The sequence below is a fragment of the Caloenas nicobarica genome, chromosome 10 (genome assembly GCF_036013445.1).
Source record: "Caloenas nicobarica isolate bCalNic1 chromosome 10, bCalNic1.hap1, whole genome shotgun sequence".
Classification (NCBI taxonomy): Eukaryota; Metazoa; Chordata; class Aves; order Columbiformes; family Columbidae; genus Caloenas; species Caloenas nicobarica.
In genome coordinates, this window is record NC_088254.1 from 4202651 (window position 1) to 4220931 (window position 18281).

An 18281-nucleotide genomic window follows, 5' to 3' on the forward strand; every position below is an offset into this window, starting at 1 on the left:
TTCTGCCTCTTTCTTTGGCTGAGTATATGAATGCAGGTCAGAAGGAAGAACTGTGACCTGCAGTCCAGAGGTTTTGAGAAAGACAGTGATTCAAACATTCACAACTTAAGATAATATGCTTGAATTCATAGTCACACAGAGAATTAGAGGAGAATTTCACAACAAAAGATAATTTATTCTCCAGAAGAGAACACAATTAATGCTGAACACATTAAATTTGAAATACCTAGCACAGTGGTCCTGCAGAGCATGGCAAGAGTGAAGCTTAGTTTCACAAGCTGCTCAGCAGTTCTTCCCTTCCCAGTTTTTCTTTTACATCTAAAGGCTTGTTGCTCACAAGATTTGCTTTGACTTTTTCCTTCCCCACTAAGGTGCTTTATTCGATGAGATGCTGAGTTCGGCTGAACCTGAAAATCCCTGTCTGCAGGGCTGGAATCTGAGTCACGGAAGATTCAGCTTCGGCATTACCCAGACTTGTGAACTGAAATAGATTTTCAAATCTATTAAAAATTTTGCGAACTTGAAGAATGTTTGCTGATTACAGTTCGTTACATAAATTTCCTTCAGTTCTCCTGGCCACTATTATCAAACATTTCCCTTAACTTATCTGTCATGTGCAGCTGGAATATTTTCATTTTACATATTATCTCATAAGGAAAAAGACAAAAATACTTGCAGTAAATCTGTTTTGCATCTCTGACAGTGCCTCCTTATTAGTACTTCTTCAGAAAGAGAATCATTTATTATCTGCAGTCTTTGTTTTGTTGTGTTTGCATTCCTTGTTTGAACAAAGCAAAATATTATTTAGAGACCAGATCTGAAGCCTGCATACTGAAGTGAGGAGGAGTTGTCTTCTTGTTGAGATCAGGCCCTCAAGGATTTCTGGTTACTGCAGAATTATTACAGCGAGAAAAAGAAATTCCTCTAAGCAAATCAGGCTGGACTTACTGCATTAATAACCCAGTATTTAATTTCGTGAATTTCCTGACAGGAAAAGACCTCAAAATACAAAACTTCTCTGGATACCAGTTATTCCCTCTACTTTTTCAGCTACATGAGATAACTGGAAATGGAAAATACTGAGAATGAGTCACGTGAGATTAAGTCATCCTGTCAGGAACATTTGCCAGCAAATTCTGCAGAAAACCAAAAATTAAAAATGTCTAGTAAGAGTGACTTGGGAAGCTGTACATTCTAGTGCTATGGTCATTATTAGTATATGTGAAATTACAATAGGGAATATATCTATATTCCCTTATCATATTCAGTTTTATCATTAGAAGAACAATGCTCACTAAAATCACCATAAAAGATACGAAAACTTTTACGCATATGAAAAGCCTCATTGAATTTCCTGGAATTTAATTTATTTCTGTGAATACACACATTAATTAACCTATCTGTTTAGGCAGAGCAAATGCAGCCTTTCAGTTTCAAATTACTCCTAGAGGGAATTCACTCTGAATCAGCAATGTTTTTCATGTGTGAAATCTTATATCTGCACAAAAAAAAAAAAAAAGTTGCAAAACCATCTTCTGAAACCAAAAAGACCATTTTGGTTAAAATCACAATATTTTTTTTCTTCTCAGGGTCTACTAGGCCATAACGACAAAGTTGAACAGATTCCTAAGTAGAAGCTAATTTCCTTTTAATGGAGGGGAAAATATCTGCAGAATATCAATTTATTTCTAAGTGTCACTGAAGCAACCCTGAATATCAGATTGCTAAAACCAGATGACTAACGATCAGCCTGAGGTCCCTCTCGGTGCTGCCTTGGGGTGACGCGAGGAGCAGCCCGTCCCCATGGGCGGTGAAAGGAGCATTAAAAAGGGGGAATCCGACTTCCACGGCAGGACCTGGGCAGGTCCATACTTGCTCAGACTGAACTGAGAACTATTTCCATCAGGCAAACAGAGACACCGTGTACCTGCTTTTCTCACGGAGCTTCTCCTGAGGGACCAGAACGAAGTGTCCAGTTATCCCCCCTTCCACAATGAGCTACCGTTCTGTGCGGGTTGTTAAAGCACAGGACAGACAGCAAGCTTGGTCTGTGCTGAATCGCCCAGGCTGCGATGAAGCCCACAGCAATGAGCCGCCTTGCTCCTGGCAGGCTGCCACATCCACTGATCTCACTTGAGAAAAGTTACAGTAAAAAAGGAGGAGGCTGGACTGGTGCCCATAACCCTCTTTAGCAGAGTTTAGACACTCTGGCCTGCATTTTCAATCAATACAGCCTCGGCCTGTATGCGCACAGAACTGGAGAGGAGTGAACAAGTCGGGGTTTGTACTGCATGTGAGCACGCACGCCAGAGTAATCGTGCATACGCAAAATAGATATAATGAGAGTAATGGATTAATGTATAAAAATGTTTGGATCTGAGCAAATCTTAATTGAGAAAGAACAGAAGGAACGAGTAATCTGCATTGCAATGGCAAAGCAGACAAGGCTGATGCGCTTGGCTTGGCAGTGGGCTTGCAAATTAGGGACAGTCAAAAGAAAAAGGCAGAAGGGAATTTCATGTGGTGTTCAGAGTGTAAAAGGTCTTTTACAGACAAGAATGGCAGAACTTCCAGTTAAATAAAGGCACTTCCATCTGTAATGCTGATGCTCTTTTAATTCTACCAAGAACAGTCTCTTCCTTTTCCCCACCAAAGGGAATTCGATAGTCACTGGGTGTCATTAAGATCTCTACAAGACACCCAGAACTGCAAAATGATACAGAGAAAAAAGCAGAATATCTGTTCACTATGTCCTTCGCTTCTGTCTCAGACACACACATCTTTCTAAGTACACAATTCTAATTTTATTATCTTTAATGTCTTCCTCATCAAATTTCATTCCACTGTCTGTCCTACCTGAGGTGTATTGGGCAATAACATTATAAACTCTTTTTAATTCTGCTGTTATTTCAGCCCAAATTGATTTATTATGGATGCTGAGCTGAGCAGTGTAATATTTCCCATTCCACAAATGTATCGTTACCAAAAACTCTGTCTCTAGCTTACTTTATATTCTGTTATTTCGGAATATAATCCGAATACATTCAGGTCTCTAGAATACAAGAAGTTTTTTGCAATGAAATCCTTATTTGTTTAATTTTTAATGTACATTTCAATTTTCAGGGATTTTAATTGAAGTCATTCTTATTATTATGCTGTTCTCATAAAAACCAAGAAACACTGGAACTGATTCCATCTCTGCAAGAAGAGAGATAATGTCACATATGGTGCCTTACCTCAGCTTTACCTTAATTCAAAGAAACGCTTCTACTCAGAACCGCACATTTGCCACATGTTGAACAGCTGGCACGTGCTTGAGCCCCACTGAAGATGAAATACATGGGTCACCTGAGACCGAGACGTTCCACAGCAATCAAATGCCAAACTCATTAACAAAGAACATTATGGCAGACAAACTTCAAAGCATCAGATAATGCATATGTAAATAATAACACTTGAATTAATTCATTCTTGTGTTTTCTCATACCGAGTAAAAAAATACCACGGACCACCTATGAAGACTTCAACGTAGCACTCGTCACTGTTGTAAGGCAAACAAGCCAGTATAACTTACACAGGGTAAGGCAGAAAATACAGAAAACTTTCCACAAATCAGCAGCTCTGGCTACCATATTTCCAGAGAACACATGAGAGCTGATAGGAAATAATGATTTTTACAAACAAAAAACCATGAGGCACTGCTATCACATGATGAAAAAAATGAAATCCAATGATACTGAAAGACAGCAAAACTGAACAGATAGAATTAAAAGCACATTAAGTCATGAAAGGGAAAAAAGTTAACCCATTATACTGATCAATATCAGATCTTACAGAGACCAACATCACACAAAAGGAAATAAGTAATCGTATGGAAAATTAAAATATCTACATTGAGACAGAGTTGAAAATACTGTAAAGGAGTATTGTCATGATAGGGGGTCACAATCCAACTAGTGTGTGTATCAAGAAAAAAATACTCACATACTGAAACTGCTCTATAAAATCATTAAGTTTCCACATAACCTGTTTCAAAAGTATTTAAGTTTGCCCTTGAGATATTAACTTCATGAATTTGATAAAATTTGAAACTTTCTGTGTAGTTATCCACTGTTTTAAATCAGTAATTAACCACAGTTTCATAGCTTTGTTTCTGGCATCATAGATTCTATATGGAGTCCTGTATTTCACGGAAATCTAAACAGTTAAATGAAGTCATGACCTGTATGATGTTATGGTGCCACCTTGTGATGTTGCACCAGAAGTGCCTCTTTAACACGTGCAAGGACACAAAAAATTAGCCCTGGGGAAAAAAAAGGCACTGTTTCTATGCGATTGCAAGAAATTGCAAAAGAGATTTTTTTTTTTGAGTCTGTTGACAAAGAGGAGCATGTGATTATGCACTAACAAAAGAACATTCAGCATGTTAATATATTAAAAGGGCACAAGAGCACAAAGAACCGCAGCAAAAAAAAACAACTGCTTTCTTCCACACAGATCCAGTTCCAGGCGTATGAGTTAATTCCACTGAAGTCAGCAGAGTTCCTGAGGACTAATATGGAAGTAATGAAGACCAGATTTTGGGCTGCAGGCTGTTATAAATCTTGACTTACGGTATTCCCTTAAAACAATAATAAAGTGTGTTGATACATAACTTCTTTATTACTTGCTTTTTGACACGGTTTTATTCCTTTCCACTAGCTCCTTTTTGTCTCTAACATGCTTTGAGTCTATATAAACTAGAGATAACAAACACACATAGCTGTTTTAATAAAGGCTTTAGGTAATAGTTTGTCCATTTTTGAAGGAAAATACAGAAATGTCTGTTCATATTTAAGACCTTTATACAAAAATGCATGTCCTCTTGCTTTTAAGGCCAAATCCAAAACTCTTTTAAATCCAAATATCTTTTACTGTTTCAGCTTCTTTCCAAATTGCCTGATAGTTTGTTTTGAATAAGTAAGCCCAGTTGAAGAAACACTTGCTAGTGAATTCATAAGATTCTGTCAACACCACTATTGCAGAAATACAGCTGGTTCCTTACCTCATGACATCACGTCAGTTTGCAATGCATCGTGCTGCACTTCTGTTCACTCCACACTCTTGCCATAACAAAAGTTTCGGTGGTAAGACATCCAACTACAGACAACTAAGAAAGTGCAAATGCAGAGCTGCTTTAGAAATCTACCCCTTACCTTTCCCATCAGGTGGTCTCATACCTTACCTACTACAAGGTAGAAGTATTTTGCCCCAGCAGCATTTAGAGTGTGTATCCCTTCCAAATTCCAGGAACATCCTGTGTTGCTCAGGTTTTTGTTACAGATGAACATGAATCAAAGAAATAAAGGGAGTTAGGAGAACTGCATACATTTGTACCTGCAGCAGTCTGCAAGAATTCTCCTCTAACTGTGGACAGGATTACTCCTTCACAGGCTGCTCCTGATTTCTGTTGTTTCTCAGCTCCAGGTTAACATCTGACTGCAAGGCCAAGAGTTTCTTCAACTGCTTGGTGACATTCAGGCCAGGGAGGACCGAGGGAAACAACACGCTAGCACATCCCAAGGCAACTGATGTCTTCCTTTAAGTGAGGAGGATGATCTAATTGTGGAGTGACACAGCATCAGGAAGGAAAATCTCAGGTAACAGAAATTTTAAAACATAGAAAAAAACCACTGATGTCAAAGTGAACTGACCTATGTAATCAGCACCAGATCCTTTTTGTCTGAATAATCTGATCCAGAATCTTGCAACCTGGTATTTTACAAGACATACTGATCACAACAAAAAAACACATCTCATGAGGATTTCAAGATTAAATATGTGTCTTGAAAGAAACAGAAAACTGTCAGGCTGACAACTCAATGAATGGGAAGTAATTTCAACAGAACTTCTCTTAATGTCAATGTCTCGTAAATTGTTTGAATCAGCCAATACATCTAACTTAATCTGCTTAAAATGAAAAAGATTGAGGCTTGAAATCTCTTCTTAATCAGATCTGAATATCAGGATTGATTTATACTAATTTTAACTTGGGTAAGTAAATCAAAAGGAATTCAGGCTCTAACTCCTTTGTCTAAACAGAAACCAGTAGGAAGAAATATTAAAAGGCTTTAAACGTCACTGGATATGATCACTCTAAAAACATTTTTAAAATAAATGTTCTTACTAACATACAAGTTTCATTTTCACTATGCTACCTTAGGCAAGTCTGTCCTGTATACCTTGAATATCCAAAATTTCCTTCAACAGTTTCAATGTACAAACGATACTGCTAGATAAATGTTTCTTCTTGATGCATACTGTGTAAATTCGAACAGCGAGCTACATTGCAAGCTCACCATACGTAAGACGTTCCAACGTAGTTAAGCATCATCATCCCTACAGAAATGGTAAAAAGATTAATTTCTCTACTTTAACAACTTTTTCAATAACACATTCCATCCTTTGACAGATTTAACTTTACAATAATGGGAATAATGACTGTAAAGGAAATCAGGGTGTGCTTAGCCCAAAAATTCTCAGAGCACAACAGAATGCGTCAAAAGTTTTAATTGTGATGACTTTGATACAGAAGCCATGTAAGTGACAGAGCCCTTCTATTGACTGTTAGAACAGCAATACCCATATGATTGTCTTCAGGCCCCAGTACCTAAACAATACTGGAATTTAAAAAAAAATAGCTGATTTCCAGCTGGAGAGGGAAGAGAAATATAGAGCTGCATTCATGCATTTTATGGGAAAGATTGCATAGCTGGTTTAGAAAGAAAATGTCTTTTTGTGTCCTTAGTAGTAATTCTGTGCTTCTTCGACTTCTTCATGAGTTACAGATGATCATACTCTTCCACTCAACATTATCAGCCCATAGAGTGAGGAAAATGCAAGACCCTTTTGAGAATAAGGACATAGTTTTAACATTTATCTTGGAAAGAAACAAATCACGTATGCAGTTATCATATACAAAAGGCAAATATTTCAAGTTTCGTAAGGACATGACAATCCATAAAATATTGGTTGAAGGTCAGCACCAAACCCAGCAACTGCCATTTCAGTGACCGAAAGGCAAACCTGGGCTGTGGTTGTCTTCAACGTGGGGAGCTTCACCTTGACTGCAGTTCTTTCACCTAAGGTAATTTCCACGCAAGATCCCCAGCTCTACAACACAGTGATAGAGGCATGTCATTATTTAAGGCCCATGCTTTCCTTTCAGAGACTCTTGGAAAAGTCAAAGCTAATCTGTAATTTTTTTTTTTTGCGTTTTTAAGAGCAGTATTAAATATCCATAAATATAAAAACTATGTGGAAATACCTTTAATAATATTCTAATTTTGCATGTTTTATAAAAGAAAAAATAAAATAAAAACAGAAAAAAAAAAAGAAAAATAAAAACCACAACCCAACAACCAACCACCTTTGCCAGATTGCTTGGCCAGCAGCAAAGATAAAAATGGGACTGATCCAAATATCCTGTAGATCACATGACATGTCTGTCTCTGTGGACAAGAATTATTTCAGTACGTTCTGCTGAGTTCTAAGAAGCCATAATTAGAGGACAAAAGCTCCCAAAGTGCCTGAGATTCAGAAAGGCTGGACTGGCAAGTCATTTCTGATACCACCGGCTTTTAGAAACATCTTCAGATTCTTATGTGGAAAGTACTGCAAAGAAAAGAGAAACATAAACACATTTGTCATTATGCACAACAATTTCCTCGCAGTACAAAAATGAAGGTACTGTTTAATGAATCTGAATCTCTTCTCTCATGCTCTCAGGAAGATTTAAACATTCTGGGAGAAATGTCCATCTTCGGAAAACATTAGCTCAGGGGACCAAGCTCAGCACCGGATTAAATCAAGTATAAGTTGACCTATGGATTGAATATACAGCAGAGCTAAATGTTTCCCACTTGCACTTTCGCTATGCTGCAGCATTTGGGTTTCTAAACAGGTCGAATTAGGCAGATAAATTTGTTGTTTCTCCTGCTAGGACCAAGAGATCCTGATTGCTATCTTCTTTCTATCTGCAGGCTGACAGAGGCAAGCAGCAAGCCTCATTACTGCCATCGGTTGTCAGAACAACTCTCGAGCATCTTAGCAGGACAGTAAAAGACAATTTAAAGAGGGGGTGCTGCACTTTCTCTAGCTAGTAATCTCTGTTCAGTGTCACGACAATATAAACAGTATGTTTCTTTCTTTCTCGGCTGAAGTCAGAAGGGATTATTATGTATTTTTTTGAATGGAAATGCTATAATTTCGATGCCTACATTGAAAGAAAACTTCAAAGGTTTGGAATATTTGAGATGCTGAAGAGTTCTGGATGTACAGTTTGGGGATTTTGTTTTACAAAAAGAATGCTCTAATATAATCACAGCAATTTGATTTGAATTAGGAATTCACTGAAGAAAGCTCTGTGGTATGTATTTGGAGGAGATAATATTTTACGTTCACAGGGGTGCCTAGGAACTTTGTATCTAGGAATTTATTTCATCTGGGCAACACTAAAAGCTATGATGCAGAGCGGTCTGGCACACTAGCCTACATATTGTGAAAGAAAGTGCACAGTGATGCAGAGAACTTACTGGCACTAAGGTTTTAGAAGAAAATCATTATAAACTTCTTGTTCACAACTCAAGAAATGTCTAGAGCCCCATATTAATCCAAACTCTTGAGAATCTAAGGCCCACACAGGCAATATCTAGGAACTAAAAAATCCATAGGATTGTATGTGAAAACATTTTAGACACGACTCCTTAAAAAAATCCATCCAAATCCACTTGACTGGAAATCTATTTGTTGGAACTTTTTTGTATTTCTATCAAAGTGTCATTTTGGCCTTTGGAGATTAAGTTTTTTACTAGGAAGCAGCTGAAATATTCCATGAAAAATACTAATAAAATGATTTCTTTCCACTGTTTTCTTGCTAAGCATCTCTTGCCAATTTGTCGCTAGCTCTAATTTTAATCCTGAAGAACTAGATAACCTGCATTTTGGGACAGGTCTTATGAGATGCACGTTTCCTCTAGGAGAGCTTCTGTTCCTTCAGCTCGAGGTCAGACTGGAGTCAGGACAAACTGTTACATGGGCAAAAGCCCACAAAGGTTTCAGAAATACTATATTTCCGATGACATCTTTTTGTTGAATCTGTTGTTTCTCTGTCTAATTCCGGCAGCTCCCAGGTTTTACTAACGCCATAATCCTCTCAAACTTCATTTCAAATTGTTATAGTGTGTTTCACCCTCAGGCATTCAAATAAGCTTAAACTTCCAGGATGATTTATAAAACAATTTCCTGTGGAAAATGTAACCAGTCTTGTAGAACAGAACACTTAGCTAGTGCCAGTTCAGAGTGCTAATACTTACATTAAACTATAAGCAGCTTCTTAACGATAGCAATTTTGAGTGAAATAAACCTACTGTGATAAAATTTTCGGAACTAGCAACTGTCATTATCATTTACAGCTTACTCAAGCTTCTGGGATAACAGTTGAAAAGTATATATCTTCTTCCCTGGTCAACGATTACCAGTGTTTTCTTCCATTCTTTAAGAAATTCCTCAACCACAGCAGTGCAAATCAAGCAACAGACTTTGCTGCATCTTCATTTGCTTGACAGCGGTACAAAGCTTGCAAAGGCTGTCTGTAGGAGACTGAACCTACACAGGGTCATTAAGTAAAGGTTTGAGAAACGAGGGATAAGAAAAATCAGCCAACGTACAGTGAATGAACTTTAGCTCGTACCAGGTCAAAGCCTGGATCATGGTGCCAAAATTCATGCCTGCTGTGTTTATTAACTATGCATGATAGTATGACAGCTTAAAAAACCACCAATATATTGAGCTGTGTGAAAAAAGCACTTAAAAAATGGAGTGTAGGCTGTTACAGGAATCTGGCCTTAAAAGGCTTTCAACGAACAGGGTAAAGAAGGTATTCCTCCTCAGTAATTACATCTCTCATTTCAATGATGATGATATTTCACAACTGGAGAGTTCATATTGTAAGAGTTCTTAACGTTTGTCAGAAGTTGGGTAAGCACTGGTCCCATGTCACAGAGCAAAGAGAACAAAGTGGTCTATGGGTTAGCAGAGGTCACCTGCCCAAGCAATAGCAGAGCCAGGGATAAAACCCAACTGCTGCCCTGCACCCTGAAGTTCCTACTCTCATGATGTGAAAAAGCAGCTTTTGGTGGGGGTGAAAGGCAAAGAACAGAATAAGAAATTCTTTACTACAAATAAAAATCATCTGGAGTCTGGTAAGTTAGTCGACATTTTCCAAATGATCACATACCAGGTGCCAGGATGGTATTATAGCACCAAATATTCAGAAATGTTGATTGCTCAGAACTGAGCAATCTCTGAGAACTGCAGTTACCCAGCATCTCCAATTGCTCACTAGCATTCATTTTCAAAAGCGGCTATTGCCTTGGTTCCTAGGCGTTTCATTTTCACAGCTGCTAAAAGCATAAATCAATAGGCACTTAGGCTTCTTTGAATTTGAAGTCTGGAAGGCATTCAGTTGGGCACAAAAAGTGGAGATATGCAAAACCAAATGAAATTATTACCTTCTTGGGATAGGTTGGTATTTCTTCCATGCGTCTGCTAAAGATTTCAAAAGGGACAGTTTTATTTAGATGAAAGCACGTTTTCCTATCTTTTTACCATATTATGGAGACAGTTCAGGTGTAAGTTTACCACTGGCATAGAGGGTTATTGATCTACTATTAAGACACTTGCTGTGCTTTGCATGTTGTGTTTATATGACATGGTAAAACTGCACAGCCCTGTCTTCGGTTTGGCCGCACACAGCCTGTGGTTATCACTTCAGAGGAGCACTACAGCTGAAGACACAGAAGAGAGGAAAACGAGAGGCCATGAATTGAGCTGGAGAGAAATTGAGAAAGACCAAAGAAAGCATTGTTCCATTAAATAAATAGATAACGTGTCCAAGACTCTTATGGTATAATTGAACTCAATGAATAGGAACTGGGGTTTATGTGGTGAGAGATGAGCTATGGGACTCTTGTCCCACGTCACACGTTCGGTCCCAAGTTGGCACGCACTGGGTACTGCCAGAGAGCACTGGTTTAGTTGCATTCCCCAGTCAGACCTTGGTGTCCCTATTGTGGCATTAAAATTCAATAGATCCCATTCACAAAAGTCAAATCACTGTCTCCCTTTATAACGTAACATTTACACAGTATTTAAAAACTGACAGTAAGTGGCTCAGATCAGGAAGTTCAGTATTAACAAATATGTCAGTCTATGATGCACTGCATACAGAAAAAATATGGCTAAGAACGTCCTCAAAAAATAAAATAACTTTACAGGTAAAAGGAACAGTAAACCACAATAAGGGAGAGGTATCAAGTCTTCCATACAGGTCGGATTGGATAAAAGCAGTCTCATGACCTTGTCATTTTCTTGTCCTGCAGCTGTTAACTCTGACTGAAATAGAAACCAAATCAGAGAAACTGCACATTCTCTTCTTGGCTCTGAGACTCTTCACATTTACATCCTCATTTTGCAAGTTAAAAACATGTGGCTGAGTTAACAGTCAGAGGCTCTAAAGTAGTGTTTCAAGTAGAAGGTGGAATTAAACCCTTCTTTGGGTCATGTCACAGCAGGAGCTCTTAAGCCTGACGACTTCAGAGCTGAATCCTGTGACCCAGCCAATCTCCCAGACCTGAAAGGAGAGGGAAGTTACCCTTGAAGCCAGGGACAAAAAAAAAAATCTGCTTTAAATATACATATTGTCACCTTGAACAAAGAGATATCCTGATTATGTGAGTTCACCATATCACACACAGAGATCCAAGTATATGTGTTTAAACTGAGCAACTGGATGATCAATCTTCCAATACTCGGTAGCCTGGTCCTTTGAGATTACCAGTATTGTCAGTGATCCCTCTCTCTCTATTTTCTCTTTACCTAATCTATAACAAACTCTCTACTTTTCATCCCTCTTTTTACTCATCTTCTTGCCCTGTTGAGTACCCAGCACTCAGGTCTTTCCACCCATTTCCTCAGCTTCCCAAAACATCACAAACTTGGAAGAGAAAAATGACAGTCATTCCAATAGCTACAGTGGCAACTATTACTGTCTGCTACTTGCTCAGCAAATGACTGGACAGCACAGCATCCTCAGCTTGGAGTTCTCAGTCAGCACTCTGCAAGCCTCTGCAACACAGCAGTAAAGTCAGTCATGGCACAGGAAACTTCGGAAACTGCAGCTGCTGCTGAGTCTTCAGATCTGCCTTTGATTCTTCACATTTGATCGCCACTCTCTACCAGACTTGTAGGTAGAGTGCAGCCTTCTTATTGATTAAAGGAAACTCCACCTGACCCCAGAAGCTTCTATATGGATAACAGTATAAAGAAAATATTTTCTTAGCTGGAAATACATGTAAACAAAATATTAGACTACCTACTCAGCTGAGCCTTGCCACAATGATGATACTTATCTGGTTCTAAAAGAGTTTCTTTTATACACTTGATTAGTCAAGGAATGCCTGATACGTTTCTAATATATAAAAGACATTCACATTGATTTTTTTTAGCATATCTTCTTGAGATGCTGATGTTTCTCAGGGTTTGCAGGGATCATATCCTCATACTTTATTGTAGAATCATTTTGTTATAATGTCTTTCCTCAGAAAACTCATTTATGAAAGAAATAAAGTTATGTGTTCTGCAGGACCCTCAAAAGTTCTGAACACCGCTAGCATTAAGATTAGCAGTCCAAATTTTGATCTATCTTAATTCTATCCTAATGTTTAGCCTTATTTCCTGTGAAAATACAGTTTATTCCATCAGTCTGACTATCAGCTTTGTTAATCCTCCCCAGTAACTTCTGACTCCTTTGGCAGAATTCAACAACATGTGACTGAAAGATGAGCAAGTTTCTGCCAATTTCCTGCAAACAGGCAGCTGTGTAAAAAAGTCTAAGTGTTCCACTTCACAGAAAGATGTGAAATAATTACACACCTTTCCAGACATCAGAAAATCTACATAGGTGAGCCAGTCTTCATGCCTTAACTGCGGCAAAAAAATAGAAACTCAACTCCTGCTCCGATATCAGCAAAATAACCAGGAGACACAAGTCTACAGAAACTAGAATTTACTAATTCCAACATCACGATCATACTGTTTACCTGTTTGCAGTCCAGACAACTGCTGGATCATTTATCTTCCCAGATGTTAGAACTTACCTTTTATTATCAATTATCACCAGACAAACAGCAACACTACCAACTTAACAACAATGTTTATTCATAAAGATTATGAAAAAAACTTTTTCAGGTTATCAAGCATTTACTACTAGACATAGTTAACCCAGACCACTGAAATTTGGGGAGAAATCAAGACCTAGGTTTCAACTTCAGCCTACTTGGCCAGTGGAGTCAAGATTGCCAATCTGGGAGCATCTTATATTGCTGTCTGGATCACTGTAATTTCTTAAGGAAGGCCTATCCTTGTATTACTTAAGTAACAGCCTTAACTATAAGTTCATGTAGAATGTTTTATTAATGTGTAAAAATAAAAAGTCTTTTTTCAAAAGTTCTTTTTAAATATGAAACACGCAATAACAACTGTCTTAAGATAGCTGGGTTTTATCTACAGATTATTAGGAGAAAACTTGGAAACAAAAATTAAAAATATCAGTTATTAAAAAAACCCTGGTTAACAATGGATCAAATAAAGACTGCAGTAATTAATCATTTTAATTGACATTCTGCAACCAGCATGAACTGTACCACTGTAATGCCCTCAAGCTCTCACCTTCTTAGCACAAAAGATCAATGTGTATCCATGTATATTTGTAATATGTATACAATATTTACATACATTCCTATCCAGACAGCATGAATCCCTGATACAGGCTTGAGAACAATATGAATTTGAGCTTATAATAGATGAAAACATTTTCCCGAAGAAACTACACAAACAGGAGGGAAAAAAACAGTTAAAAGTCATTGAGCTCTTAGTCTTCAAATCAGGAAAGAGGTGCAATATGCTCTAGAAGAGTAAACTGAGTTAGGGTGAGAAGTCATCCTCTAGTCAGCTCTCTGGTAAAGTACAAGAAATGTCTGACATTTCTTGTATTGCACTACACAGGGAAACCACCTAAAAATATGTAAGAGACTATGTTTTTCTTAAAATAATACCTGAGAAAGTCCGGTGCTTTGGAAATCATGTTTTCAAAGTCTGCAAATCCTAGTTTCCCATCGCCATCCATATCAGCTTCTTCTATCACTTTCTCACAAACTAGAGCAATTTCTTCTGCTGTCAGCTCTTCTCGGGTCAGCTTATTGAGGGTTTTTTCCAAGTCTGCTTTACAAATGAAGTTATCTGTGTTAAAATCTAAACAATAAAAGAACCAAAGAAAAGATCACCAACAACTCTCGTACTCATTTACTTCAAATGAAAAAAAGGCATACAAAATAACGTCCCAATTCAGTACCATAGATCTTGAAGGCATAGATCGCTTTAAGCTCTCTGGGAGCCATTTCGCTGAGCACAGAGAACATATCCACAAAATCATTGAAGCTGAGGCTGCCCTCTCCATCTTCTGAGAAAGATTCCACAATCCTTTCCTTGAAGGGATTCTCCTGTGAAAAAACAGATACAGATACATATGTTTTAGTATTCGGAAGATCAAAAAACCTGCAGACTCCTTGTTAATAATGACAAGTATTTAATTCCATGGTTGGCTCTTTGAAGAAAGCTTTTTTTCTTCCAAAACGCATCTAAAAATGTACATTTGCATGCTTTAGCAGGAAGTGTCAGCAGAACACGACTTCTCATCCAGATTTTCTCAGCTCCATTGTTATTCCTTCTTATAAATGTTAAGGTAAAGGCAGTAAGAGTGTGAGGATCCTTTGCAGGCAACAGGTTCCCGCCGCGGTGTCAGACAGACATGGTCGGGAGGGTTTCAGCTCCTACATTAAGAAACTAACACACATGAACAGAGGATGACAGGAGGGGGAGAAAACAGAGAGACCGAGGTGGAAAACCAACCAACCAAACAGGGTCTTTATGTCTTCTGGTGGAACCTGTCTGAAGACTGGAGGAACAAATACTATTTATTAAGTCGGCTTAAAGAGTAAGTATCTGCATTCCACACCTGATTGATGTGGAACTATCAATCAACATTCAACCAAACCACGTCTGTTCACTAAGGATGCAGAATCACATCCCAGTAGAATCTTGTAGAAAAGACTTTTGTTTGCACCCTGATACACGTCAATGTCCAACCTCTGGTTAAACTGCCTACAAATTCCAGACTTTTACATGAAATTTCGCCTCCCCAGGAGGTGATCCTGAGATCCTTTTCTAGCACCCTACCAACCCAGCTGGTGTCAAGGCTACTCCGAAAAAGACTGTTTTCTAAAACCATCAACACGCAAGCAGGCATAAGCAAAGCTGCTTTAATACTCTGATATCCAAACCAAATATTTTTATAGTAACAAAACAACATCTTTCTCACAGCTGTATAAAAACCTAAGATTAATTTGTACCTATGTCTATAAAACTGGGAAAATCAATTCACTTCAGTTGAATATGACTTAAACACGCAAATATCACTTGGGCTGTGAGCAGCATCTCATCAAAGCTGTTTTACAGATCTTATCTGAAGCCAAGACACCAATTAACATATTGATCTCCTATAAATGCAAACAGCTTTGATGGCGGCATGTAATTTTCATTATTTTTAATATGCAGGCAGCATTTTACTCAGCTTTAAAAGAAGCAGTATTGTGAAAGCTCAGAGCTCAAACATACATCTATTTAATTTCCTTTTTTTTCCTGTAAGTTTAATTACCTAACAGCTATTCATAAACCATCCAATTATTTTAAATGAAAATTCACAAAACAGCTGTATTTGAGAGGTAAGCAACCAAAAAAATGTCATTTTTTCAGTTTACTTGAATTCTATCTTGATAATTCACACAGAACATATGCATCTATAGAATGCATTTTCTGCATACCTGTGGAGTCTAAAAAAATACAAGCAGCATGTACAATGCAGAGTTACATGGACAGATTGATGTTTTATGTTTATGTAGTATTGTTCATCTTAAAGGAACAGAAATCACCTTAGAAGAACTGGGCTACTTACTAATATGCAGCTGCCTCTGAAGTGAAATTCAACAACTGTTAAACGGTGTGCAGCAGCTTACAACAAGAGCTGAAGGTAAAGATGTTCAACTGAAATCACAGCAGGAACTTGGAAGCATAATGAAATTTATCACCCACACAGAGATAACATTTAAGATACATTTTGTTATAGCCTCAAAATAATGAAAAAGTGTTAAGGATTCTTGTTTAAAGACAAGCATAACATACAACAGCCAAATTTCTCTAAGAGGAATGCGAGGTTTGAATTTATACGGGCATTTCAAAGGACATCCAGGTCCTTTTCACTTCAGGTGTTTGGCCAACGTGTAGATTCACACTATGGGATGTTCCTTTCCAGTATCTAGTTCTGAGATGCGGGTACCAAAAATGAGACATTCGGGTACAAGATGCGGACTGATCAAGACTACAGCACACCGATCTACATTCGGCAAGTCATGTCACCTGGCAAGTTTAAGAACAGATTTCAGTGGTCATTCTCACTGGAACTTTGAGATGCTCTTCTACACAAGCTTCACTGGCCCTTCACATCCTCAGGGAGCATACCTGATTCTGTCACGACATTTCTGTTTAACGATAAAGAAGAAATTAGTTGACTCTGCCAAAAGGCAAATATCTGTCTAACGACAAATGATTTAAGAGTATCAATCTTCTGAGGATAGGTGAAACCTGAGAAAGAGACATTGGAAGCATAATTCCCTAGACAATCAAGATTCAAAATTCAAAATGTAACCTTGACCAGAGATTTTAGCACTACTAAATGCCAAGATGGCTCCAGTCTTTCTGGCTGAGATAACGGCCAGGAATAAGGCTGTTTTAATGGACAGGTCAAGTAGGAACCACAGAGCCACAGGCTCAAATAACAGTCTGTCAAAGGAGTCAATACTAAATACAAACTCTCCTGCAGGGTTTGATGACTGAAGTAATTCCACAATAGGGAACATGTCTATGGATTTCAAAGGGTGGAAGATTAATGAGCTCACTGCGCTCTGAGCTGAATATGGAAGGCTGAACTCACTGTTCAGACGAAGACAAAATCAGGTCAAATAAAAAAAGACATTAAATAGAGTAGAAAAGAGGGATTCCTGAAAATAAAAAGACAACAGGCTCAAAAAAAAAAAAAAAAAAAAAGCCAGCAGGGTCACACCTCTCAAGTCTTAGAATGAAAAACAACACCCCAGAATTAGCCAGATAGCTGAAAGTCACCGTAAAAGGATATGTACTGATCACTCACATACGTAAAGGACGTATAGCAGATGTTCATCTGTGGGTACTAAAGTATCTGTCCTGAGTGCTTGGAAATATGCCTGGTTGTGGTATGAATGCACATACAGACACTCAGTGGAAAACAACCTACTCTATTGTTTCAATAGTCAGTTTATTAAAAAGCCAAAGTAAGTTTCAGGTGTGCTGAAATACACGAAAGAGGCCCACTTTCTTCCTAAAAAGCACATTAAAAAGCCTTCTGTATCTGTTAAACGTCTAATTTTAGAGACTGCTAAATATCAGAGTGAGTGGAAAAAATGTTAGAAAAATGACCTTTTATTTCTAACATTTCTACATTGCTTTCTTTGGAACAAGTCTCATCAGGAGTAAGTGTCATGGTAACAGTTGTAAACTGACATCTTAGAGGCAGCATTGGGTAGCAAACAAGGAAGACACAGATGCAAATATCCTCGTCAGCTGGGCACGATCTCTCTGACTGAATAAGTATATCACAGTTGCATAAGATGAATTATCTATTTGGCATGTCAGAGATCTTGAAAATACAGATGAATTAACAATGAATTAAATGGACCTCGGCATACTTCTTAAGTAAGTCTTTGTCAAATGGTTCTCTAAAACCTAAGTGAAAAATAAAATCTTTCCTCATATTGATTTCTTTCCTTTAACTTTCTCATATTATGTGTCTTCAGGCAGTGTATCTGTGGTTAACAGAATGGAAAGTATTAGCTTACCTTCACAGATACTTTTCACATCCTTTCTGTAATTTCATTACCTCTAGTCTAAAGAGCACAGATTAGGGTTCCATCATATTTAAAGGAAAAGCCATGGGGGAAGGGAGTAAAAGGGAAAATGATACTGTTCCTTCCTAGATTGTTTTCCTTTAAGCACTAATTGTTTAAAAAGAATCCTTTTAAAACTAGAAACTTACA

At 37.9% G+C, this 18281-nt stretch overlaps 1 protein-coding gene across 4 annotated transcripts in view; it reads right to left on the reverse strand.

Moving 5' to 3' along the window:
* Positions 1–6534: 6534 nt before the first annotated feature.
* The window catches only part of CIB2 (calcium and integrin binding family member 2), a 51358-nt gene continuing 39611 nt past the window's right edge, over positions 6535–18281 (reverse strand). For 3 of the 4 annotated variants that reach the window (XM_065642101.1, XM_065642100.1, XM_065642099.1), the window contains 3 exons: positions 14450–14597; positions 14154–14349; positions 7328–7653 (listed from right to left, as the gene is read on the reverse strand). In XM_065642101.1, coding sequence (XP_065498173.1) covers positions 7632–7653; positions 14154–14349; positions 14450–14597 — 366 coding nt within the window. In that variant the 3' untranslated portion in view covers positions 7328–7631. Of the gene's footprint in view, positions 7153–7327; positions 7654–14153; positions 14350–14449; positions 14598–18281 lie in introns of those variants that run through there. The other variant, XR_010606762.1, reaches the window with a different exon arrangement.